The sequence below is a fragment of the Cinclus cinclus genome, chromosome 31, assembly GCF_963662255.1.
Source record: "Cinclus cinclus chromosome 31, bCinCin1.1, whole genome shotgun sequence".
Taxonomy (NCBI): domain Eukaryota; kingdom Metazoa; phylum Chordata; class Aves; order Passeriformes; family Cinclidae; genus Cinclus; species Cinclus cinclus.
In genome coordinates, this window is record NC_085076.1 from 1,348,685 (window position 1) to 1,373,190 (window position 24,506).

The 24,506-nt window shown below is 60.5% G+C and overlaps 3 protein-coding genes across 3 annotated transcripts; 1 reads left to right on the forward strand and 2 right to left on the reverse strand.

Annotated features, from left to right (window-relative positions):
* Nucleotides 1–993: 993 nt before the first annotated feature.
* Nucleotides 994–3,321, forward strand: LOC134055093 (high affinity immunoglobulin gamma Fc receptor I-like). The gene is made up of 7 exons (XM_062511224.1): nt 994–1,042; nt 1,683–1,703; nt 1,792–2,022; nt 2,331–2,425; nt 2,498–2,585; nt 2,684–2,962; nt 3,287–3,321. The coding sequence occupies exons 1-7, from the start codon at nt 994–996 to the stop codon at nt 3,319–3,321; spliced, it is 798 nt and encodes a 265-aa protein (XP_062367208.1).
* A 1,343-nt stretch (nt 3,322–4,664) lies between these two features.
* On the reverse strand, nt 4,665–11,602 carry LOC134055095 (Fc receptor-like protein 2). Its single transcript, XM_062511225.1, has 13 exons — nt 11,586–11,602; nt 9,394–9,418; nt 8,584–8,665; nt 7,903–7,923; nt 7,584–7,814; nt 7,021–7,275; nt 6,643–6,921; nt 5,899–6,168; nt 5,495–5,809; nt 5,329–5,412; nt 5,012–5,033; nt 4,844–4,923; nt 4,665–4,738 (listed from the first exon to the last, which is right to left on the reverse strand). Exons 1-13 carry the CDS (start codon nt 11,600–11,602, stop codon nt 4,665–4,667), a joined length of 1,755 nt encoding a protein of 584 aa, XP_062367209.1.
* A 1,465-nt stretch (nt 11,603–13,067) lies between these two features.
* On the reverse strand, nt 13,068–20,500 carry LOC134055096 (Fc receptor-like protein 2). The gene is made up of 15 exons (XM_062511226.1): nt 20,490–20,500; nt 19,717–19,786; nt 19,584–19,625; nt 19,346–19,435; nt 17,035–17,116; nt 16,388–16,408; nt 16,069–16,299; nt 15,506–15,760; nt 15,129–15,407; nt 14,391–14,660; nt 13,987–14,301; nt 13,822–13,908; nt 13,395–13,416; nt 13,225–13,304; nt 13,068–13,138 (listed from the first exon to the last, which is right to left on the reverse strand). The coding sequence occupies exons 1-15, from the start codon at nt 20,498–20,500 to the stop codon at nt 13,068–13,070; spliced, it is 1,926 nt and encodes a 641-aa protein (XP_062367210.1).
* Between the last annotated feature and the right edge of the window lie 4,006 nt (nt 20,501–24,506).

Consider the following 24,506-nt stretch of genomic DNA (forward strand, 5'->3'; position numbering starts at 1 on the left):
TGTTGGGGGGCACAGCTGGACACCCCCATGCCCCACAGCCTCCCCACCCCTCCCTGCAGACCCCTCACCCTCTGCTTCCCCCACCCTGGGGTTCCCCCAACCCATTCCCTGATCAGGTGTTCTACAGGATCATCAAGTCTGGAACAGGGTGGGGAGGGACGGGGGGTTGTGTGAAACTGAGGGATTAAAGGAAGGGAATAGAAATTAAAGAGCAGGAAATGTCCCTGGGTCGTCAGGGGGACAGAGACGCAGAGACTCTTGGAATGTTCCTTTGGGGTTTAGGAGACCACCTCAAACCACGGAACATCCCGGTCTACTGAGCTGGGCCCTGGGTGACCCCAAAATCTGAGGTACCCAGGGCAGGAGCTGTGACCCATGGGGCCTGCCCAGCCACTGCCCATCCCTGGCACCCCCATTCCCCTGGGACCCCAATCAAGGCCCCCCCATTCCTTCTGTCCCCCTGCCCTGGGACCCCGATCCCAGGAATGCCATTCCACACGGTCTCCATTCCCAAGGATCCCCATCCAGGCAGTTTTAGCCTCTGGGACCTCACCTCTCCCTTGTGGACCATGATTTTCCCCAGCACCCCCATTCCCCTGGGACCTCCATCCCGGGGATTCATCCCAGGATCTCAAATCCCGGGAGGCCACTTTGGTCTGTGACCCTCATCCCCAACTCTGACTCCACCCAAACCTTGGGACCCCCATTCCCATGAGGCCCCATCCCTGGCACCCCAGTGACATTGAAAGACATCCTTGGACCCCAGCACCACCCCAGACACAAAATGGTGGACACATCCTGTCCCCACCATGTCCCACCATCACCCCCATGTTCTACAAGGTCCCCACCCTGCCCCCATCCTGTCCACACCCCTCCCCCACCAAGGGCCACCTACACACGAGGACGAGACCTGAGCTCGCTTCCTGTCCCTTCATCCCAAGAGCCGCCAGCCAGGGGACAGGTGGCCCTGGCAGCGAGTGACAGCCAGTGCCCATGGCCGGGGACACCGGGATGGCCGGGAAGGTGGCGCTGCTCCTGTGGGGTGAGTGCCCTGGGCACGGGCCTGACGCCGCAGGGATGGGCCCTGGTGAGGCAGAGACCGGTGGGGAGCGGGCACAGGGGGGGCTGTGGGGTCCCCTGAGGTCCCCAAGGCCAAACAGAGCCAGTGCATGGGCATAGACCCCGGTGTGACCAGAGTAGTGGGGACAGCAACAGTGAGACAGGAACAGGGGAACTGGGAGGTGGACAGGAACAGGGGGACAGAGATGTGGGGACAACGAGGTGTGAAAAGGAACCTTGGCGAATCAGGGCAGCTGTGGATAGAGGGACAGGGAGACAGGGATACAGGGACAGGGACAAGGGCCACATCCCATGCAGATGGACCATGGGGACAGGAACCATCGCAATGGCATCCCGGGCACAGGGCCATGGGGATGTGGCCATGGGGACAGGTGCTGTAGGGCTGGTGGAGGTGACCTGTGCAAACATGGGGTGTCCACAGTGTCCCCATGTTCTGCCTCAGCCCAGGGTGACAGGGCTGTCCCAGTCCTCAAAACCTCCGTGCTACCCCAGTGTCCCCATGGGAACAGACAGTTTTGGGGACAGACACCACGGCAGGTGCCCCAGGTGCTGCTGTCCCTGCGGGGCCACCCCCACCCAGCCCTGTCCCTTCTCCCTTCCAGCCCAGACCCTCGGCCTCGCTGGTGAGTCCTCGGGGGATGCCATGTCCCCGCCCCGCTGTCCCCAGCCCCGGGCTGGCCCTGGCAGGCTGGTGTCCCCTGTCACCCACAGGTGCCCAGACCACCCAGCTCCTCGTGCAGCCCCCCTGGACACCGGCGGTGCTGTGGGACCGGGTGACACTGACCTGCCAGGGCTCGGGCACCGCCGGTGCCACCACCTGGTACAAGGACGGGCAGCACAGGGGGCAGGATGGACGCGACAGCGTCCTTGTCACCGAGAGTGGCACCTACACGTGTGACAGACCCGGCAGTGGGCGCAGCCCCCCCGTGCTGGTGTCAAATGGTGAGGGGGGATCTGAAATGCTCAGGGTGGCTCCCTGAGAGCTCTGGGTGGGCTCCAGTCCGTGGCTGGCCTCACAGCCCTCGTGTGGCCAGAGCCTGTCCCCTGCACACAGGGACATCCCAGTGCATCCCAGTGCACCCCAGTGTGGTGGGACCCCACTGGTGACAGCTGTGCCACGGGGCTGCTCCTGGTGTCCCTGGGACCCTCCCGCACACTGGACACTGCAGCCAGATGTCCCCGGTGCCATGGGCACCCACTTTGGAGCTGTCTCGGACTCCTCAGTGTGACGGGACCCTGCTGTCCCACAGAGCCGCTGGTGCTGCAGGTGCCAGCACGGGCACTGCTGGAGGGGGACACGGTGACACTGCGCTGCCGGGGCTGGTCGGACAAGCCTGTCACCAGCGTGCGATTTTACCAGGATGACAAGGATTTGAGTGGGTCCATCACAAGCACCGAGGTGGCTCTTTCCTCCTAGCAGCTGCACAGCAGTGGTCACGACCGCTTCACGGGCTGGGTGGCCTCCGATGTGAAAGTGTCAGCAGTGGTGGAAGTGACAGTGCACGGTGAGCACCCCCACAGCTGGAACCCCAATATCCTGACACCCCAAAGCCAGTTCTCAGTGGACGCAGAATCACACTCCCCACCCCCATCTCCTTCCCAGAGCTCTTCTCGGTGCCGGTGCTGGAAGGTCCCTCCGAGCTCACCGAGGGGTCCCCCCTCAATCTCAGCTGCCTCAGCACCCCCAGCCCCCTGTGGCCCCCAGCCCCCCTCCTGTACAGCTTCTACCGGGATGGGCAGAGGGTGGGGGGCCTGCAGTGTTCCATGCAGCTCCTGGTGCCCGCCGTGGGGTTCTCCCACTCTGGCAATTACACCTGCGAGGTGAGCTCTGAAGGGGGGACCATGTGGAAGAGCAGCACCCAGCTCAGCATCACGGTGCTCAGTGAGTGCGGGGATGGGCACAGGGAGCCCCCAGAGCCCTCCCAGGTCTCCCAGCCCCGCTCAACCTCTCCGTGCTGCCCTGCCTTCCCAGCTCTCTCCCTTGATCTCCCAAATGCTTTCCCTGATGATTCCATCCCTCACCAGGTCCCCTCACCCCGCCCTGGGTAAGCTGCCCCTCACTCTCCGCCATCCCTCCGTTGTTCATATACCGCACCTTCCCTGTCTGGGTTGCCAAAATATTCCCTCGCTTTCCGTTAAATCCTCTCCATTTTTACCTTTGATTAATCTCCCATCCTTCTCTGCAATCCCTTTCCCCCCTTTCCAGTCCTCGCCCCCATCTCTGCACTCCCTTCTTCCTAACTGGGTGTTGGGGGTTGGTTCTTTCCCTTTCCCTCAGTGGAATTTTCCCCATTGTCATGCTAAGATGCCTGTTGACTGGGCCCTGGTGCCAAGGGGGAGGAGAGAGATGAGCGAAACCCCTCGATATCCAAACAGCAAGAGGAGGAGACGGAAGGCTCTGGCTCTCCCCATTTCCCCCACGGAGTTTGGACGAGAAGGACGATCGCCGCCTCGGTCCTATTCCTGCCATCCAGCATCGGGAGCCATCCTCACTGCTGTTGGACCCTGCCCTGCTGCCTTCTCGCTGTAACCTGCCACCATCCAGCACTCTGCTGAGCTTCGGAACCAACACTGTGAGCAGAGGGCTCTCTCTCCATCTCTCTCTCCCCCTGGGACAGCGCTGCCATCACCCCCAGCCCTCCTGCAGCTCTGCGGGACCTGCCCGCCTCCACCACTGGGAACTGCAGCTCAGGGAAAAGGTGCCTGCAGCCAAAAAACACTGGGACTGAGTTACTGTTCTGTTTGTGGCTAATTTCATAGCTGTTGTTGTTCTTGTTTGTCTAGTTAGATATACTAGTAAAGAACTGCTATTCCTATCCCCATATCTTTGCCTGAGAGCTCCCTTAACTTCAAAATCATAATAATCTGTATGAAGGAAGGATCACATTTTTCAGTTCAATGGGAGGCTTCTGATTTCCTTGGCAAACACATGTCTTTCAAACTAGGGCACTGGAAATGGCCTGGCTGTGGTTTGCTGAGCCCTGCAAGAAGCACAAAACCCCGTGTGAGCCCAAGCAGTGGCTCTGAGAGGGCTTTTGATGGTTTTCAGAGCAGGGCTGGCTGGAAATCTCCCCTGCAGGGGCAGCTGTGAGGGAACCAGTGTGGAAATGCAGCAATTGATCATTTGGTCCCTGTCCCCAAGGGACTGAGAGAGACCCAAAAATCCTGCAAATCCCACAAGGATCTGCTCAACAACCTGAGCAGAACCCTGCACAGTGCAAGCTCAGCCAGCAGAGCTGAACAATCAAAAAACCATTTCTCCCAGTTTAATCCAAAATCTGCACTTTGCGTGCAATGAGAAGGACAATGGTCTGGTGTCCCCTGGCACTGGAGGAGGGAAGGGGGAACCCCTGGGGGAACTGGGAGCACTGGGAGCACCAAGATCACTGGTAGTACTGGGAGCCCTGGAACAGGAGCTCTGGGCAGCCATGCATGGGACCTCCCCACTCGTGGCCACCTCCCAAGCAGGGTGGGCATCCATGAGACCCAAATGGAGGAGGGACACATTGGGGGGCATCTTGGGCAGGGACCACCCATTCCCCCAGTTCCTCCAGAGCTCCCAGTGCACCCAGTGTCCCCCAGTCTCACAGCATGTTCTCGTAGATGTCACTGGGGTCCCAGTGCTGCCCGTGGGGTCCCAGCAGATCTGCATGGTCACCTGAGGGAAGCAAAGGGAGGGGGCCCTGAGAGAGACTCTGGGGTTGGGCACATGGGTGGGGGTGTCACCTGTGGGTGACGAGTCCCTGTCCCCCCCTGTACTCACCCCCTGCCCTATCAGTGCACACAATGTGGGGGTCCAGGGCTGCGCCCTCCTCTGGGGGGGCCGAAGGCTCCTGGGGAGGCCTGCGGGAATAAGGGGGGGTCTGTGGGAGTGCGGGGCTTCCTGCAAAGAGGGTAAAATGGGGGTTCAGACCAGGAAACCCCCACTCACCTTTCCTGTGGCTTCCTGAGGGCTGCAAAGAAAAGGAGGGAGGGGTGACTGTGGGGGCCTTGGGAGGCTTGAACACACTCGGGATTCCTGACTGCCCCCTGAGACCCAAAACACCCCTAAAAGGTCCCAGATAGAACGCCCGGTATCCCTTCATAACCCTCCAGGACCACCCCAAATCCCCCAGGAGCGCCATGTGAGGTCTCAGGGGACTCAGCTACACCCAAGTCAGGAGCTGTTGGTGCCACCCTCTGGCCCCCACACTCTGAGGGGCTTCACCCCAATCCCTGGGACCCCCATGCCCCCCCATTATCACCCACCCCGGTGGTGCCACCAGTGACAGCCCCCGATGACAGCCAGGAGCAGGAGCAGGTACAGGAGGGTCCTGCCGACATTCAGAGCCACTGCAGGGGACAGAGGGGACACAGTGGGGTCACACTGAACTCCGGGGGTCCTGAACACCCTGGTGACCCCGTGTGACCCCACCTGTGATCCAAAGGTGTCCAGTGGTTCCCTGTGGTGTCACCTCCAGGGCCAGCTCTGGACTGAGTGCCCGGAACACGCGGTGCCCGTCCTGTCCCAGCTGGTTGGTGGCCATGCACTGGTAGGTGCCCGAATGTCCCACATCGACGTCCCCAAGCTCCAGGAGGGGACCCCGGGCCAGCTCCTGGCCGTTGTGGAGCCAAGTGAATGTGACAGGGGCTGAGCCCACCTGCACCGAGCAGCGCAGGGTCACGGGGTCACCTGGGCGCACCTGGAGTGCCGGGGGACCGGGGGTGATGGTGGCATTGGCCACGGGCACTGCGGGGACACAGACAGGGCTGGCATGTGGCCGGGGAGGATGGGGATGCTGGGGGTGGGGTCGCCCCCAGCCCGAGGGTCCCGCTCACCCAGGACAGTGACATTCAGGGGGACACTCTGGGCCACGCTTTCACCGTCGCTGACCCGGCACTGGTAGTGGCCGCTGTCATTGTCCCCAACGTGCCACAGCTCCAGGCGGGGGCCGGTGCCCAGCGTTGCCCCCGAGCCGTCCCGGTGCCAGGAGAAGGACAGGGGACCTGTCCCCATGGTCACCGTGCAGCTCAGCACCAGGCTGTCCCCCAGTGTCACCTGTCCCCCAGGGGGCTGCACCAACAGAGACACTCTGGTGGGCAGGACCCCTGCAGGGGAACACAGTTGGGACTGGGGATATGGGAGGAGGGGGGGACACCAGGGAGCAGTGAGGGTTTCAGGGAGGGGGCAGATCTGAGTGGGGTGGAGAGGTCCCAATTAGGAAAATGCGGGTGCAGACATGGGGGCGAGGATTGGAAAAGAGTGGAACGGATGCCCAGGAAGGATGGGACACTGAGCGAGGTGACTCAAGGAGAGGGCAGAAGGGAACCATAGGGAAGATTCTGGGGACAAAGACAAGGATGCTAGGACACATGGACAATGGAGGGACCGTGGAGAGGGAGGGGCACCTTATTCAGGAAGGGGTGAGGGGACCTGGGGTAGGAGGCACCAGGAGGCACCAGGGAAAGCAATGGGGAGACCCAGGGAGAGGGCTGGGAAGGCAGGGCCGCACAGAGAGGGTTCAGTGGGGATGAGAGACCTGGGAGGGATCTGAGGGCTCCGGTGCCCATCCCCACACTCACTGCACACCGTGACGCCGAGCTGGGCACTGCTCTTCCACACGGTCCCCTCCTCAGAGCTCACCTTGAAGCTGTAATTCCCAGACTGGGTGACCCTCACGGTGGGCACCAGGAGCCGCGGGGATCCCTGCGGGCCCCCCACCCTCTGTCCATCCCGGTAGAAGCTGTACAGGAGGGGGGCTGGGGGCCGCAGGGGGCTGGGGGTGCTGAGGCAGCTGAGATTGAGGGGGGACCCCTCGGTGAGCTCGGGGGGACCCTCCAGCACCGGCACCGAGAAGAGCTCTGGGAAGGAGATGGGGGTGGGGAGTGCGACTCTGATTGCACTGAGAAGTGGCTTTGGGGGTGTCAGGATATTGGGGTTCCAGCTGTGGGGGTGCTCACCGTGCACTGCGACTGTCACTGGTGCTGACCATGTGTGTCTTGAGCCAACCGAGCCCTTGCAGCTGTAGCGGCCGCTGCTGTGCAGCTGCAAATGGGAGAGGGACATATCTTTGCCACTAAGAGACCTCTTCAAATATTTATTGTCCTTGTAAAATACCACGCTGGTGACAGGCTTGTCCTTCCAGCTCCGGCACCGCAGTGTCACCGTGTCCCCCTCCAGCAGTGCCCGTGCTGGCACCTGCAGCACCAGCGGCTCTGTGGGACAGGAGGGTCCCGTCACACTGAGGAGCCCGAGACAGCTCCAAAGTGGGTGCCCATGGCACCGGGGACATCTGGCTGCAGTGTCCAGTGCATGGGAGGTTCGCAGGGACACAAGGAGCAGCCCCGTGGCACAGATGTCACCAGTGGGGTCCCACCACACTGGGGTGCACTGGGATGCACTGGGATGTCCCTGGGTGCAGGGGACAGGCTCTGGCCACACGAGGGCTGTGAGGCCACCCACGGACTGGAGCCCACTCAGAGCTCTCAGGGAGCCACCCTGAGCATTTCAGATCCCCCCTCACCATTTGACACCAGCACGGGGGGGCTGTGCCCACTGCCGGGTCTGTCACACGTGTAGGTGCCACTCTCGGTGACAAGGAAGCTGTCGGGTCCATCCTGCCCCCAGCGCTGCCCGTCCTTGTACCAGGTGGTGGCACCGGCGGTGCCCGAGCCCTGGCAGGTCAGTGTCACCTGGTCCCACAGCACCGCCGGCGTCCAGGGGGGCTGCACGAGGAGCTGGGTGGTCTGGGCACCTGCGGGTGACAGGGGACACCAGCCTGCCAGGGCCAGCGCGGGGCTGGGGACAGCGGGGCGGGGACATGGCATCCCCCGAGGACTCACCAGCGAGGCCGAGGGTCTGGGCTGGAAGGGAGAAGGGACAGGGCTGGGTGGGGGTGGCCCTGCAGTGACAGCAGCACCTGGGGCACCTGCCGTGGTGTCTGTCCCCAGAACTGTCTGTTCCCACGGGGACACTGGTGTAGCACGGAGGTTTTGAGGACTGGGACACCTCTGTCAGCCTGGACTGAGGCAGGACATGGGGACACTGTGGACACCCCATGTGCGCACAGGTCACCTCCACCAGCCCTACAGCACCTATCCCCATGGCCGCATCCCCATGGCCCTGTGCTCGTGATCCCCTTGCGATGGCTCCTGTCCCCATGGCCCATCTGCATGGGACGCGGCCCTTATCCTTGTCCCTGCATCCCTTTCTCCCTGTCCCTGTCCCTACAGCTGCTCCTATTTCTCAAGGTTCCTTTTCCCTCATCCTTTTCCCCACATCTCTGTTCCTGTGTTCCCATCCCCACATCCCAGTTCCCCTGTTCCTGTCTCCCTGCTCCTGTCCCCACAACTCAGGTCACACTGGTGTCCATGCTTAGGCCCTGGCCCTTTTTGGCCTTGGGGACCTCAGGGGACCCCACAGCCCCCCCTGTGCCCCCTTCCCACCGGTCTCTGCCTCTCCAGGGCCCACCCCGGGGAGTCAGGCCCGTGCCCGGGGCACTCACCCCACAGGAGCAGCGCCACCTTCCCGGCCATCCCGGTGTCCCCGGCCATGGGCACTGGCTGTCACTCGCTGCCAGGGCCACCTGTCCCCTGGCTGGCGGCTCTTGGGATGAAGGGACAGGAAGCGAGGTCAGGTCTCGTCCTCGTGTGTAGGTGGCCCTTGGTTGGGGAGGGGTGTGGACAGGATGGGGGCAGGGTGCGGACCTTGTGGGACATGGGGGTGATGGTGGGACATGGTGGGGACAGGATGTGTCCACAATTTGGTGTCTGGGGCGGTGCAGGGGGCCAAGGATGGGTGTCATGGCATGTGGGTCCCAGGGCTTTGGGTGCTGGGGGACAAGAGGGAACCTCAGGAATCGGGGTTCTGGGATAAGAAGCAGCCCCTGGGATGGGATCGCAATAATGGCGGTGCTGGGTAATGGGAGTTCTGGGGTGGGGGCTCCCAGGGAGGAGAGTCCAAGAGAATGGGGGTACCAGGGCTGGGTTCCCACATGAATGGGGTTCCCAGGGATGGGCAGTGGCTGGGTGGGCACAGGGGTCACAGCTCTTTCACAGAGTGCCTCAGATTTTGGGGTGGCTCAGAGTCCAGCACAGCTCCCACAGGGTGCTCATGGCCAGGGGGACTCCCCAGCCTTGTCCTGGAAGGTTCTGGCTCTCTGCCCCACACACCCCTGGGCTTTTTCCCATCCCCACATTTCCTGGCTCAGCCATCCCAGGGAACACCTGAGCAGGTCACAGGTGGGGGATGCCACGAAGGGGAAAGTTTTGCTTGGGGTGCAGGCAGAGGTTGAGGGGGCTGGGGGGGATGGAGCTCTCAGGCCATGCCCCCACCCCCAGGATTTTCACTTTCTCTTTCCTGCAGCAGAAGGAAGAGGCCGTTTATGATGAGGCCAGGACGTAGATTCTGTCCTGGGGGGCACATCCACAGGGGTCCTGCCCTGAGGGAAAAGGGCTCCTCTGGAGTGCTGATGCCTGGCTCTTGTCCCGGGGTCTTGTCCCAGGGGGGTCCTCGTCCTTCTGGGGGTGCCACGTCCTTGGGGATTCCTGTCCCACAGGGGGCACATCGTGGGTACCTCTTTCTTGGGGGGCTCTGAGCATTCCCATTGTCCCCACTCGGGCCCTGACACATCTCGGATGCCCAGACCTAAGGGGGTTCTTGTTACAACCTTGCCCTGATGATGGGAAATCCCAGGCTACATTTGATTGATTTCCCTGTTGCCCAATTGGAGGAGGCAAAATTATACATCCATAGAATAAAGCCAAGAATCTTTTCCTTCATCATTTTTATCACAGTCAAGAAAGAACTCAGCAAAAATCAAACTGGCAATGTATGAAATATTCTGGTTTCTATAATCCTTTAAATGCTTGCTATTTCTGCAAGTCACTCACAGTACAAACAAATCACAGGGAAATGAGATGTTTTGGTTCCCTTCAGGAGCCCAGTGGTGCATCCCAGTACAGCGTTTGCTTTTGGATAACACAGAGTGTGGAATCTCCCTGAGTGTCCAACAGGTCCATGGGATTGTTCCCTGCCTGCCGGGCTGCAACCCAGCCCATAAGGAAGGCTTTTGTTGGGCCAGAGTTAGGAACTCTGCCCATTTTTCTCATGCCCACCCTGAAGCTTGATTTCCTTCCCATGGGTTGTGCTGCCAAAAGGGCAGAAACTCTGTTCATCCTTGGAGCAGGGATTGCACAGCAATGTGTGGAAATGCCCGTGTGTCCCTCAGGCTCTGATTTCCCTGGTAAATCCACTGCAGCCTGCCCTGAATTCCCCTGCCTGGGCACTCCCTGCTCCTGCTGTGACAGCCCTGTGCCCCAGAGCAATGTGGGGAGCTCCTGCTCGTTATTTCCACACTTTTGCCTCTCTTCTGGTGTCCACATCCAGAGCCTAAGCATTCTTTGAGAGAGGTTCCAAAGTGCTGCTGGTTGTTGAGGAGATCCTTGTGGGATTTGCAGGAGTATTGGATGTCTCTCAGTCCCTTTGGGGACAGGGACCAAATGATCATTTGAGGCATTTCCACACTGGTTCCCTCACAGCTGCCCCTGCAGGGGGGTTTCCAGTCAGCCCTGCTCTGAAAACCATCAAAGGCCCTCGCAGAGCCACTGCTTGGGCTCACACGGGGTTTTGTGCTTCTTGCAGGGCTCAGCAAACCACAGCCAGGCCATTTCCCCCCCACAGAATTCTCACCTTTGCAGCAGCTCAAAAGCTGCCAGAATCAAAGGCAAGGGGGTGGGGGGAGCCTCAGGTCCTGGCTGCCACCTGGGGCTGGCCAGAGCAGGGCTGGCCAATGCCCATCCCTGAGCTGTGGTCATGGTGACAAGATCCAGGAAAATTCCTGGCAGTCAAAAACATTTCTTGGGGGCAGACCTGGGGGCATCTGAGCCCCCAAATGTGTCCAGTGCTCACACAGGAGCCCAAAGTCCGCAGGAGAGGCTGCAGAACCATGTGTTTGTGCACTGAGATGGTTTAGCAGAACAGCTGAACTTCAGAAACCGCGGCCCGAATGACAACAGCTCATTAAGGGTTTGGTCCTGGTCCCTCTCCTCCTCCTCCCGCTGTGGCTGTTATGCCTGGACCAGCTGTGGCCCAGGAAGAGCAGCAGCTCCAAAGGTGCTGTGGAGACCCCTGAGGAGCCCTGGCAGTGCCAGCAAGGAGCGCCTGCTTTCCTCAACATCCCAGGGCAATTGAACATTCCCCGAGCTGCTGTGCCAGGGCTGAAGGGGGAAAAGGCAGTGAAAGGCTGAGGGTTTTCAGGGATTGTGGTGCAAAGGCACGGGAGGTGCTGCTGTGCACCTGAGACCTGCCTGGGGTTTGGTGCCGCCTTCCTTCCTTTGGGGATCAGGGGGAGCGGTGGTGGGGGTTGTGCAGGGTGTGTGCCTGGCCCCGGGGCACTGCTCCGCTGGCACCGGGCACTGGGATCCATCCTGCTGCCTCCGTCTGTTCTGCCTGCTGCCGGCGGTAATGGCGGGAGCGATTGGTGCCCGTGAGTTTGCAAAAGGAGCGATTTCCCCTGGTCCCTCACGGGGCCGAGGCCGCCATGGCCCCTGAGGGGTTGGAGCTGGCCCCGGGGCGCCCCCTGCTGGCCCGAAGTGCTCCCTGCAGCAGCTCCCCCTGCTGGCCGGAAGTGCTCCCTGCAGCAGCGCCCCCTGCTGGCCGGAAGTGCTCCCTGCAGCAGCTCCCCCTGCTGGCCGGAAGTGCTCCCTGCAGCAGCGTCCCCTGCTGGCCGGAAGTGCTCCCTGCAGCAGCGCCCCCTGCTGGCCGTGTTCATAACGACATCAAAGATGATCAAACAGCTCTGAGCGGGTTGGAAATTTCTGTTCTTGTCTTGTTTTCTGTCCTATTCTGATGTACAAACTTCCTAGTAATGAACTGGTATTCCTTTTCTTGCTCTTTTTGGTGCAAGCTAAAAAGATTTTTCAATTATAATAATTTGGAGGTGTGGGTCCTCTTTCCATTCCTTTTCCATTTCCATCCTCCTTTCCATGGCAAATGTTTCTCTTTTAAACCAAGACAAAATTGTTTGGGATACAGCGTGGATGGAGCAGACACTCCAGGAGCTGACAACGTCAGACACTTGGCCACCTCATGCTCTGCCTTTTAAACCCTGGGGCCACCAAGGGCCCTGTCCCAAGCTGGGACTCCAGGTCACTCAGCCACTCAGGAGCTGGGTATGGCAGACTCTCACTCTGTCCCCAGTGTGCCATGGCTGACGGACTGACTGACACATGGGGCCCTGTGTCACCAAAAGCAAGGCCTAAGCCAGCCCACCCATACACAGGTGTTTCAGAATGCCTCAAAAGACATCCAACTTTTCCTGTCCCTGACACCCCACCCTGTGTCATGGCCTGATCCCGAGTCCTGAGGAAAAAGGAAAGATGAGGAATACGCCCCAAGGCCTTTCTGACACCATTGTGTGGGGAACACGGCACAGGAGAGGTTTGAGACAGGGGAGAAGGGAATCCAGAGCACAGGTTTTTAGTGGCTTCCAAAAATAGGAGAATCCCATTCCTAAAGCCCGACAGAGCTGAACAAAGAAACACCATGTCTGCCAGTTGAACCAAAAAGCTGCATTTTGGTGCCAATGAGAGGGCAACGAGACCTGAGCTCCACTGGCACCGGGAGGAGGGAAATAGGGCGGCCTTGAGGATACTGGGAGCACAGTGAGGAGGGAATGGGGAAATCTCTGAGGGTTATGGGAGCACTTGGATGCAGAATGGGGAGTCACTGGTGGCAGTGGAAGGGGGGTGGGGATGGCCCTGTGGGTTCTGGGGGCACAGGGAGCTCTGGGGAGCTGGGGAGCCTGTGCAGTCTCACACGTGATGCCCAAGTTGTGCCCACCTACCCGTGAATGTTGGGAACCCACGGGAGCAGTGGGACATACACAGGTTTATGACTGCCCATAGGTGGGGTACCCCAGTGCCCACAGTGCTCCCTGTTCCCCCAGTGCCCAGCCATGCCCCCAATGTCACAGCACATTTCTGTAGATGTCCCCAGATTCCCGTGGTCACCCATGGGTTGCTGGCAGCTCCGCGTAGGTCACCTGGGGATCCTGGAGTGTGGTGGCACAGGGGGACGCTGCGAGAGACACTGGCTGTGGCATCTGGCTGGGGGAACACTCATGGGTGACGTGTCCCTCTGCGTGTGTCCCAGCCTGGACTCACCCCCCATCTGCTTGGTGATCACGACGTGGGTGTACAGCACCTCCCCTTCCTCTGGGGGTGCCAAGGTCTCAGGGGGGGCCCTGAGGGAATAAAGGGGATGCGTGGGAGAGAATGTGGGGTCTGGGGGTTGAGGGTTAAAAATGGGAGTGTGGTTTGTGCTCCCCACTCACCTTTCCTGCTGATTCCTGGCTGCTGCAAAGGAAAGAGGAGAGGGGGTAACTGTGGGGTCCCCAGGGCCCGGACCACTCTCAGGAATCCAGAAACCCCACTGCACCAGCAGTTTCCCTGGTGTCCTCTGATAATCCCTGCTGTCCCCCAGAACCCCTGAACCACCCCAGTGCACTGGACCATGTGACCCCCTAGAAGCTCGAGTTTGTCAGGGAGTGGAACACTCTAAATTGCCCCAGGATCACTGAAAGAACCACCAAAATCCCTGCAAGGCCCTCCAACATGACCCTAAATGTTTTAAAATCCTGAACAAAAATTCTCAGCGCACAAAGCAGACCAAATCAGAGGCTGTAATTGCTGCCCCATCACACCCACATTCTGGCATCCCCCCAGCTCCCCAGGGCCCCCATTGTCCCCATTGTCACCCACCCATGCTGTTCCACCGGTGCCAGCCCACAGCTCCACCCACGAGCAGCACCAGGAAGAGGAGGGACCCGCCAAGCCCTGCGGCCACTGCTGGGGACAGAAGGGACACATCAGGGTCACCTGTCACTCCTGGGGTCCTGCAATCCCAATCATCCTGTCTGACCCCACCTCTGTTTCCGCGGTGTCCAGTGGTTCCCTGTGGTGTCACCTCCAGGGCCAGCTCTGGGCTGAGTGCCTGGAACACGCGGTGCCCGTCCTGTCCCAGCTGGTTGGTGGCCATGCACTGGTAGGTCCCCGAATGTCCCACATCGATGTCCCCAAGATGCAGGAGGGGACCCCGGGCCAGCTCCTGGCCGTTGTGGAGCCAGGTGAAAGTGACAGGGGCTGAGCCCACCTGCACCGAGCAGCGCAGGGTCACGGGGTCACCTGGGCGCACCTGGAGTGCCGGGGGACCGGGGGTGATGGTGGCATTGGCCACGGGCACTGCGGGGACACAGACAGGGCTGGCACGTGGCCGAGGAGGATGGGGATGCTGTGGGTGGGGTCACCCCCAGCCCGAGGGTCCCGCTCACCCAGGACAGTGACATTCATGGGGACACTCTGGGCCGCACGTTCACCGTCGCTGACCCGGCACTGGTAGTGGCCGCTGTCATTGTCCCCAACGTGCCGCAGCTCCAGGCGGGGGCCGGTGCCCAGCGTTGCCCCCGAGCCCTCCCGGTGCCAGGAGAAGGACAGGGGACCTGTACCCATGGCCACTGTGCAGCTCAGCACCAGGCTGTCCCCCAGTGCCACCTGTCCACCGGGGGCCTGCACCGACACGGACACTCCCGAGGGTGGGACCCCTGCAGGGGAACAGAGGAGGGACTGGGGATATGGGAGGAGTGGTGGACTCTGGGAAGCAATGAGGGACGCAGGGAGGGGGCGAATCGGAGTCGGGTGGAGATGTCCCAGTTAGGAAGAAGAGGGTGTAAACATGGTGGAGAGGATTGGAAAGTGGTGGAAGGGATGTCAGAGAAGGATGGGAGATTGAGAGAGGTGACGCATGGAGACGGTAGAAGGAAACCCCTGGGAAGATGTTGGGGACGCAGACAGGGATGGTGGGACATGTAGACAATGGAGGGACAGTGGAGAGGGAGGAGCAGCTTCTCCAGGGAGGGGTGAGGGGACCTGGTGAGGGATGGAGGCACCAGGGAAAATGATGGGAGGACTCAGGGAGGGAGCTGGGAAGGCAGGGCAGCACGGAGAGGTTGAGCGGGGATGGGAGACCTGGGAGGGCTCAGGGGGCTCCCCGTGCCCATCCCCGCACTCACTGCGCACCGTGACGCCGAGCCGGGCACTGATCTTCTGCACGGTCCCCTCTTCAGAGCTCACCTCGCAGGTGTAATTCCCCGAGTGGGAGACTCCCGCAGCAGGCACCAGGAGCTGCGGGGACCCCTGCGGGCCCCCCACCCTCTGCCCATCCCGGTAGAAGCTGTACAGGAGGGGGGCTGGGGGCCGCAGGGGGCTGGGGGTGCTGAGGCAGCTGAGATTGAGGGGGGACCCCTCGGTGAGCTCGGGGGGACCTTCCCGAAACAAGACCAGCATCAGTTCTGGGAAAGGAGACGAGAATGGGGAGGTCACTCTGAGTGCACTGAGAAGTGGCTTTGGGGGTATCAGGATATTGGGGTTCCAGCCTGGGGGTGCTCACCATGCACTGTGACTGATACTGGTGCTGATACTTTAACTACTGAGCCTACCCAGCCTGTGCAGCGGTAGCGACCACTGCTGTGAAGCTGCAGATGGGACAGGGACATCTCCGTGCTGTTCATGGACCCACTCAAATTCTTGTTGTCCTGGGAAAATCGCACGCTGGTGACAGGCTTTTCTGGCCTGCCCCGGCAGCGCAGTTTCACCGTGTCCCCCTCCAGCAGTGCCCGTGCTGGCACCTGCAGCACCAGCGGCTCTGTGGGACAGCAGGGTCCCGTCACACTGAAGAGCCCGAGACAGCTCCAAAGTGGGTGCCCATGGCACCGGAGACATCTGGCTGCAGTGTCCAGTGCGCGGGAGGGTCCCAGGGACACCAGGAGCAGCCCCGTGGCACAGCTGTCACCAGTGGGGTCCCACCACACTGGGGTGCACTGGGATGCACTGGGATGTCCCTGGGTGCCGGGGACAGGCTCTGGGCACACGAGGGCTGTGAGGCCACCCACGGACTGGAGCCCACCCAGAGCTCTCAGGGAGCCACCCTGAGCATTTCAGATCCCCCCTCACCATTTGACACCAGCACGGGGGGGCTGTGCCCACTGCCGGGTCTGTCACACGTGTAGGTGCCACTCTCGGTGACAAGGAAGCTGTCGGGTCCATCCTGCCCCCAGCGCTGCCCGTCCTTGTACCAGGTGGTGGCACCGGCGGTGCCCGAGCCCTGGCAGGTCAGTGTCACCTGGTCCCACAGCACCGCCGGTGTCCAGGGGGGCTGCACGAGGAGCTGGGTGGTCTGGGCACCTGCGGGTGACAGGGGACACCAGCCTACCAGGGCCAGCGCGGGGCTGGGGACAGCGGGGCGGGGACATGGCATCCCCCGAGGACTCACCAGCGAGGCCGAGGGTCTGGGCTGCAAGGGAGAAGGGACAGGGCTGGGTGGGGGTGGCCCTGCAGGGACAGCAGCACCTGGGGCACCTGCCGTGGTGTCTGTCCCCAAAACTGTCTGTTCCCATGGGGACACTGGGGTAGCACGGAGGTTTTGAGGACTAGGACAGCCCTGTCACCCTGGGCTGAGGCAGGACATGGGGACACTGTGGACACCCCATGTGTGCACAGGTCACCCTCACCAGCCCTAGAGCACCTGTCCCCATGGCCACATCCCCATGGCCCTGTGTCCCTGATCACATTGCAATGGCTCCTGTCCCCATGACCCATCTGCACAGGACGAGGCCCTTGTCCCTGTCCCTGCATCCCTGTCTCCCTGTCCCTCTCTCCACAGCTACCCCTACATCCCTGTCACAAAATCACTGTCCCCCTGTTCCCAGTTCCCCCATCTCAGTTGCCCTGTTCCTGTCCCCACCACTCTGGTCACACTGGTGTCCATGCCCAGGCCCTGGCTCTGTTTGGCCTTGGGGACCTCAGGGGACACCACAGCCCCCCCTTTGCCCCCTCCCCACCAGTCTCTGCCTCTCCAGTGCCCATCCCTGGGGCGTCAGGCCCGTGCCCGGGGTACTCACCCCACAGGAGCAGCGCCACCTTCCCGGCCATCCCGGTGTCCCCAGCCATGGGCACTGGCTGTCACTCGCTGCCAGGGCCACCTGTCCCCTGGCTGGCGGCTCTTGGGATGAAGGGACAGGAAGCGAGCTCAGGTCTCGTCCTCGTGTGTAGGTGGCCCTTGGTGGGGGAGGGGTGTGGACAGGATGGGGGCAGGGTGGGGAACTTGATGGACATGGGGGTGATGGTGGGACATGGTGGGGACAGGATGTGTCCACAATTTGGTGTCTGGGGTGGTGCAGGGGGCCAAGGATGGGTGTCATGGCATGTGGGTCCCAGGGTTTTGGGTGCTGGGGGACAAGAGGGACCCTTGGGAATTGGAGTTCTGGGGGAAGAAGCAGCCCCTGGGATGGGATCAAGACAATGGCGGTGCTGAGAAATTGGAGTTCTATGGTGGAGGTTCCCAGGGAGGAGAGACCAAGGGAATGGGGGTGCCAGGGCTGGGTTCCCACAGGAATGGGGGTTCCCAGGGATGGGCAGTGGCTGGGTGGGCACAGGGTTCACAGCTCTTTCACAGAGTGCCTCAGATTTTGGGGTGGCTCAGAGCCCAGCACAGCTCCCACAGGGTGATCATGGCCAGGGGGGCTCCCCAGCCTCGTCCTGGGAGGTTCTGGCTCTCTGCCCCACACACCCCTGGGCTTTTTCCCATCCCCACATTTCCTGGCTCAACCATCACAGGGAACACCTAAGCAGGCAACAGGTGGGGGATGCCAGGATGGGGAAAAGGGGGCTGGGGGTGCAGGCAGAGGTTGGGGGGCTGGGGGAGATGGAGCTGTCTGGCCGTGTCCCCAACCCCAGGATTTTCACTTTCTCTTTCCTGCAGCAGAAGGAAGAGGCCGTTTATGCTGAGGCCAGGACGTGGATTCTGTCCTGGGGGACACATCCAGAGGGGTCCTGCCCTGAGGGAAAAGGGCTCCTCTGGAGTGCTGATGCCTGGCTCTTGTCCTGAGGTCTTGTGCCAGGGGGGTCCTCGTTCTTCTGGGGGTGCCACGTCCTTGGGGATTCCTGTCCCACAGGGGGCACATCCTGGGCACCTCTTTCCTGGGGTCTCTGAGCATTCCCGTTGCCCCTACTGGGGCCCTGGCACATCTCGGGTGCCCAAACTTAAGGGGCTTCCTGTTACGACCTTGCCCTGATGATGGGAAATCCCAGGCTACATTCACTTGATTTAACTGTTGCCCAATTGGATGAGACAAAATTATGCATCCACAGAAAGAAGGCAAGAATCTTTTCCTTCATCGTTTTTATTACAGTCAACAACGAACTTAGCAAAAATCAATCTGGTAATGTATAAAATGTTCTGGTTTCTTCAATACTTTAAATGCTTGCTCTCTCAGCAAGTCGCTCACAGTACAAACAAGTCACAAGGAAATGAGATGTTTTGGTTCCCTTCAGGAGGCCAGTGGTGCATCCCAGAACAGCGTTTGCTTGTGGATAACACAGAGTGTGGAATCTCCCTGAGTGTCCAACAGGTCCATGGGGTTGTTCCCTGCCTGCCGGGCTGCAGCCCTGCCCATAAGGAAGGCTTTTGTTGGGCCAGAGTTAGGAACTCTGCCCATTTTTCTCGTGCCCACCCTGAAGCTTGATTTCCTTCCCATGGGTTGTGCTGCCAAAAGGGCAGAAACTCTGTGCATCCTTGGAGCAGGGATTGCACAGCAATGTGTGGAAATGCCTGTGTGTCCCTCAGGCTCTGATTCCCTGGTAAATCCACTGCAGCCTGCCCTGAATTCCCCTGCCTGGGCACTCCCTGCTCCTGCTGTGACAGCCCTGTGCCCCAGAGCCACGTGGGCAGCTCCTGCTCGTTATTTCCACACTTTTGCCTCTCTTCTGGTGTCCCCATCCAGAGCCTAAGCATTCTTTAAGAGAGGTTCCAAAGTGCAGCTGGTTGTTGAGCAGATCCTTGTGGGGTTTGCAGGATTTTCGGGTCTCTCTCAGTCCCTTTGGGGACAGGGACCAAATGATCATTTGCTGCATTTCCACACTAGTTCCCTCACAGCTGCCCCTGCAGGGGGGTTTCCAGCCAGCCCTGCTCTGAAAACCATCAAAGGCCCTCGCAGAGCCACTGCTTGGGCTCACACGGGGTTTTGTGCTTCTTGCAGGGCTCAGCAAACCACAGCCAGGCCATTTCCCCCCACAGAATTCTCACCTTTGCAGCAGCTCAAAAGCTGCCAGAATCAAAGGCAAGGGGATGGGGGGAGCCTCAGGTCCTGGCTGCCACCTGGGGCTGGCCAGAGCAGGGCTGGCCAATGCCCATCCCTGAGCAGTGGGGCTGGGCCATGGCCGGGCCCCACACCTGGATGGCCACTGGCTCCCAGCAGGAGGACTTTGGGAGCTCCTTCCTGCCTGGGGCTCCATTCCCAAGCTGCTCTTGCCGGCTCAGATCCTGCACGGGAGGAGGGAGGGAGAATGGAGAAGTCTGGAACCCCCCGGAGCCACCATCCCCCAGGACAAGACCCCCTCGGGCAGGATGTGTCCCCCTGGGACAGGAACCCCCAGGACAGGAGCCCTGGATGTGCCCCCCAGGACAGAACCTGCCCCGTGTGGCTCTCAGCACAAACAGCCTCTTCCTCCTGCTGCAGGAGAGAGAAAGTGAAAGTGTTGGGGGGCACAGCTGGACACCCCCATGCCCCACAGCCTCCCCACCCCTCCCTGCAGACCCCTCACCCTCTGCTTCCCCCACCCTGGGGTTCCCCCAACCCATTCCCTGATCAGGTGTTCTACAGGATCATCAAGTCTGGAAGAGAGAGGGGTTCGGGGTTTGTGTGAAATTGAGGGATTAAAGGAAGGGAATAGAAATTGAAGATTGGAAAATGTCCCTGGGACGTCAGGGGGACAGAGACCCACAGACCCTCGGAATGTTCCTTTGGGGTTTAGGTGACCCCCCAAACCACGGGACATCCCGGGCTACAGAGCTGGGCCCTTAGTGACCCGAAAATCTGAGGTACCCAGGGCAGGAGCTGTGACCCATGGGGCCTGCCCAGCCACTGCCCATCCCTGGCACCCCCATTCCCCATGGGACCCCAACCAAGGCACCCCCATTCCTTCTGTCCCCCTGCCCTGGGACCCCCATCCCAGGAATTCCATTCCACATGGTCTCCATTCCCAAGGATCCCCATCCTGGCAGTTCCAGCCTCTGGGACCTCCCCTTGCCTTGTGGACCATGATTTTCCCCAGCACCCCCATGCCCCTGGAACCTCCATCCCGGGGATTTATCCCAAGATCACAAATCCCTGGAGGCTACTTTTTTCTGGGACCCTAATCCCCAACTCTGACTCCACCCAAACCTTGGGACCCCCATTCCCATGTGGCCCCATCCCTGGCAGACAAGCGCCATGACAGCCATCCTTGGTCCCAGCACCACCTCAGCCACCAAATTGTGGACACATCCTGTCCCCACCATGTCCCACCATCACCCCCATGTTCTACAAGGTCCCCACCCTGCCCCCATCCTGTCCACACCCCTCCCCAACCAAGGGCCACCTACACACGAGGACGAGACCTGAGCTCGCTTCCTGTCCCTTCATCCCAAGAGCCGCCAGCCAGGGGACAGGTGGCCCTGGCAGCGAGTGACAGCCAGTGCTCATGGCCCAGGACACCAGGGTGGCCGGGAAGGTGGCACTGCTCCTGTGGGGTGAGTGCCCCGGGCACGGGCCTGACACCCCAGGGATGGGCCCTGGTGAGGCAGAGACCGGTGGGGAGTGGGCACAGGGGGGGCTGTGGTGTCCCCTCCTGTTGTAATGCACATTTATGGTTTTGTGTTGCACTGAGGATGGTTTGTTCTGTTTCCCCTCTTGGTTTGTAGCGTGGTTCTCCCCTTCCCTTAACCCCTCCCTTTTCCCCCTGGCCAGCCCTGAGGGGCTGTGACCAAGGGTTCCTCCACCTCTGAGTTGGGATTGAAAACACCCCGCATTTCCCATGCTCTCTCTCTTCTCCCTGGAACTCTTCAGGACAATAAACTTGGCTCATCCCGGGAAGGAGAGCCTCCTCTAATCTTTTGCCTTTGTCCATGCCGGATAAAAAATCCCCTGTCTCTCTGACCCCGAGCTAGCCGAGGCAGTTCAGAGAGACCAGGGGAGCTCCGGCACCCTCTGTCCCCTGCAGTGGCTCTGAATGTCGGCAGGACCCTCCTGTACCTGCTCCTGCTCCTGGCTGTCATCGGGGGCTGTCACTGGTGGCACCACCAGGGTGGGTGATAATGGGGGGGCATGGGGGTCCCAGGGATTGGGGTGAAGCCCCTCAGAGTGTGGGGGCAGAGGGTGGCACCAACAGCTACTGACTTGGGTGTAGCTGAGTCCCCAGACACCTCCATAGGAAGTCCTGGGGGATTTGGGGAGGTCCTGGAGGATCATGCAGTTCTTTTGTGCGTTCTATCAGGGACTTTTTGGAGGTGTTTTCAGTCTCAGGGGGCAGTCAGGAGTCCCGAGGGTGTTCAAGCCTCCCGATATCCCCACAGTCACCCCTCCCTCCTTTCCTTTGCAGCCCTCAGGAAGCCACAGGAAAGGTGAGTGGGGGTCTCCTGGTCTGAACCCCCATTTTACCCTCTCTGCAGGAAGCCCCGCACTCCCACAGACCCCCCCTTATCCCCACAGGCCTCCCCAGGAGCCCTCGGCTTCCCCAGCGGAGGGGGCAGCGCTGGACCCCCACATTGTGTGCACTGAGAGGGCAGGGGGTGAGTACAGGTGGGGACAGGGACTCATCACCCACGGGTGACACCCCCACCCATGTGCCCAACCCGAGTCTCTCTCAGGGTCCCCCCCGTCACCTCCCCCAGGTGACCACAAGGAGCTGCCGGGACCCCATGGGCAACACTGGGACCCCAGTGCCGTCTACAATAATGTGTTGTGAGACTGGGGGACATTGGGAACACAGGGGGCACTGGGGGAACTGGAGGTCCCTGCCCAAGTGCCCCCTCCGTGTGTCCCACCTACGTTTGGATCTCATGGATTCCCATTCTGGCTGGGAGGTGGCCACGAGTGGGGAGGTCCCGTGCAGGGCAGCCCAGAATTCCCGTTCCAGTGCTCCCAGTTCCCCCAGGGGCTCCCCATTCCCTCTTCCAGTGCCAGGGAACACAGGACCCTTGTCCCTCTCATTGCACACACAACGCAGATTTTGGATTAAATCAGGAGAAATGGTTTTTGTTTTTTCAGCTCTGCTGCCTCAGCTCGCACTGTGCAGGGTTCTGCTCAGGTTGTTGAGCACAGCCTTGTGGGATTTGCAGGATTTTTGGGTCTCTCTCAGTCCCTTGGGGACAGGGACCAAAGGATCAATTGCTGCATTTCCACACTGGTTCCCTCACAGCTACCCCTGCAGGGGGGGTTTCCAGCCAGCCCTGCTCTGAAAGCCATCAAAGGCCCTCGCAGAGCCACTGCTTGGGCTCACACGGGGTTTTGTGCTTCTTGCAGGGCTCAGCAAACCACAGCCAGGCCATTTTCCCCCCACAGAATTCTCACCTTTGCAGCAGCTCGAAAGCTGCCAGAATCAAAGGCAAGGGGGTGGGGGGAGCCTCAGGTCCTGGCTGCCACCTGGGGCTGGCCAGAGCAGGGCTGGCCAATGCCCATCCCTGAGCAGTGGTCATGTTGACAAGTTCCAGGAAAATTCCTGGCAGTCAAAAAACATTTCTTGGGGGCAGATCTGGGGGCAGTGCCTGCAAGGAGCGCCTGCTTTCCTCGACATCCCAGGGCAATTGAACATTCCCCGAGCTGCTGTGCCAGGGCTGAAGGGGGAAAAGGCAGTGAAAGGCTGAGGGTTTTCAGGGATTGTGGTGCAAAGGCACGGGAGGTGCTGCTGTGCACCTGAGAACTGCCTGGGGTTTGGTGTCGCCTTCCTTCCTTTGGGGATCAGGGGGAGCGGTGGCGGGGGTTGTGCAGGGTGTGTGCCTGGCCCCAGGACACTGCTACGTGGGCACCGGGCACTGAGATCCATCCTGCTGCCTCCGTCTGCTCTGCCTGCTGCCGGTGGTAATGGCGGGAGCGATTGGTGCCCGTGAGTTTGCAAAAGGAGCGATTTCCCCTGGTCCCTCACGGGGCCGAGGCCTCCATGGCCCCTGAGGGGTTGGAGCTGGCACCGGGGCGCCCCCTGCTGGCCGGAAGTGCTCCCTGCAGCAGCGCCCCCTGCTGGCCGTGTTCATAACGACATCAAAGATGAACAAAGAGCCCTCAGCAGGTTGGAAATTTCTGTTCCTCTGTTCTTGGTTGTTTTGTTCTGTTCTGCAAATTTCCTAGCAATGAACTGTTATTCCTTTTCTTAATCATTTGCCTGGAAGCCCCAGAATTTGCGCAAATACAAGAATTTGGAGGGACTAGTCCTCTTTCCATTCCATTTCCTTTTCCATTCTCCTTTCCTTGGCAGAGGTTTCTCTTTTAAACCAAGACAGATTCCAGCTCCTGGGTTCCAGTGTGGATTGGACACACACTCCAACAGCAGACGTGGTCAGACACTTGGCCACCTCATGCGTTACCTTTTAAGTCCTGGGTCCACCAAGGTCCTCTCCCAAGCTGGGACCCCTGCTGAATCACCACTCAGGAGATGAGTTTGGCAGAGCGTCACTGTGTCCCCAGTGTGCCATGGCTGACAGACTGCTGGACACATGGGGCCCTGTGTCAGCAAAAGCAAGGCCTGAGCCAGCCCTGCCACACACAGGGGTTCCAAAATGTCTCAAGACACCAACTTTTCCTGTCGCTGACACCCCACCCTGTGCCATGGCATGATCCCGACTCCTCAGGAAATGAGGGATGCTCAGGAAACTCCTCAGGGCTGTTGTCAAATCATTGTGTGGGGAACACGGCACAGGAGGCGTTTGAGAGAGCAGAGAAGGCAATCCAGAGCACTGGTTTTTACTGGCATCCAAAAATTGGAGAATCCCATTCCTAAAGCCCAACAGAGCTGAACAAAGAAACATCATGTCTGCCAGTTGAACCAAAAAGCTGCATTTTGGTGCCAATGAGAGGGCAACGAGTCCTGTGTTCCCCTGGCAAGGGGAGGAGAGATGAGGAGCCGTGGGTGTGCTGGGACTGCTGAGAGGGGCATTGCAGAGGCACTGGGAGGACAGGGGGACTGGGAGAGAGAATGGGAAGCACCTGGATCTACTGGGAGAAATGGAGAGGCACTGGGAGGAGAAACAGGGAGGCCATGGGGGTACTGAGAGCACAGTGGGGAGGGAATGGGGAAATCTCTGAAGATTGTGGCAGCACTTGGATGTGGAATGGTGAGTCAGTGGTGACAGTGGAAGAGGGGTGGGGATGGCCTTGTGGGGTCTGGGGGGCAAGGGTAGCTTGGGTGCCCTGTGCAGCCTCACACGTGAGCCCCAAGTTGTGCCCACCTATCCGTGAATGTTGGGACCCCATGGGAGCGATGGGGGGGACACACTTGTGTGTCTACCCGTAGCTGAGGTCCACCTGTGCCCCCAGTGCCTTCAGTGCCCCCAGTTCCCCCAGTGCCGAGCCTTGCCTCAAGTG

What these genes read in the sequence shown, in the direction of transcription:
- LOC134055096 (XM_062511226.1), bottom strand. An exon ending in GGGAGCCAGTGGCCATCCAG is followed by an intron (nt 17,117 to 19,345) that starts GTGTGGGGCCCG and finishes CTTCATCCCAAG; the next exon opens with AGCCGCCAGCCAGGGGACAG. An exon ending in GCACCGGTGGAACAGCATGG is followed by an intron (nt 13,417 to 13,821) that starts GTGGGTGACAAT and finishes TTTCCTTTGCAG; the next exon opens with CAGCCAGGAATCAGCAGGAA.
- LOC134055095 (XM_062511225.1), bottom strand. An exon ending in CCCCGTGCTGGTGTCAAATG is followed by an intron (nt 7,276 to 7,583) that starts GTGAGGGGGGAT and finishes CCTGTCCCACAG; the next exon opens with AGCCGCTGGTGCTGCAGGTG. An exon ending in CTCAGGAAGCCACAGGAAAG is followed by an intron (nt 4,924 to 5,011) that starts GTGAGTGGGGGT and finishes TTATTCCCGCAG; the next exon opens with GCCTCCCCAGGAGCCTTCGG.
- LOC134055093 (XM_062511224.1), top strand. Translation starts at nt 994, where the DNA reads ATGGCCGGGGACACCGGGATGGCCGGGAAGGTGGCGCTGCTCCTGTGG. An exon ending in GGTGGCGCTGCTCCTGTGGG is followed by an intron (nt 1,043 to 1,682) that starts GTGAGTGCCCTG and finishes TCTCCCTTCCAG; the next exon opens with CCCAGACCCTCGGCCTCGCT. An exon ending in GCTCAGCATCACGGTGCTCA is followed by an intron (nt 2,963 to 3,286) that starts GTGAGTGCGGGG and finishes CCCCCTTTCCAG; the next exon opens with TCCTCGCCCCCATCTCTGCA.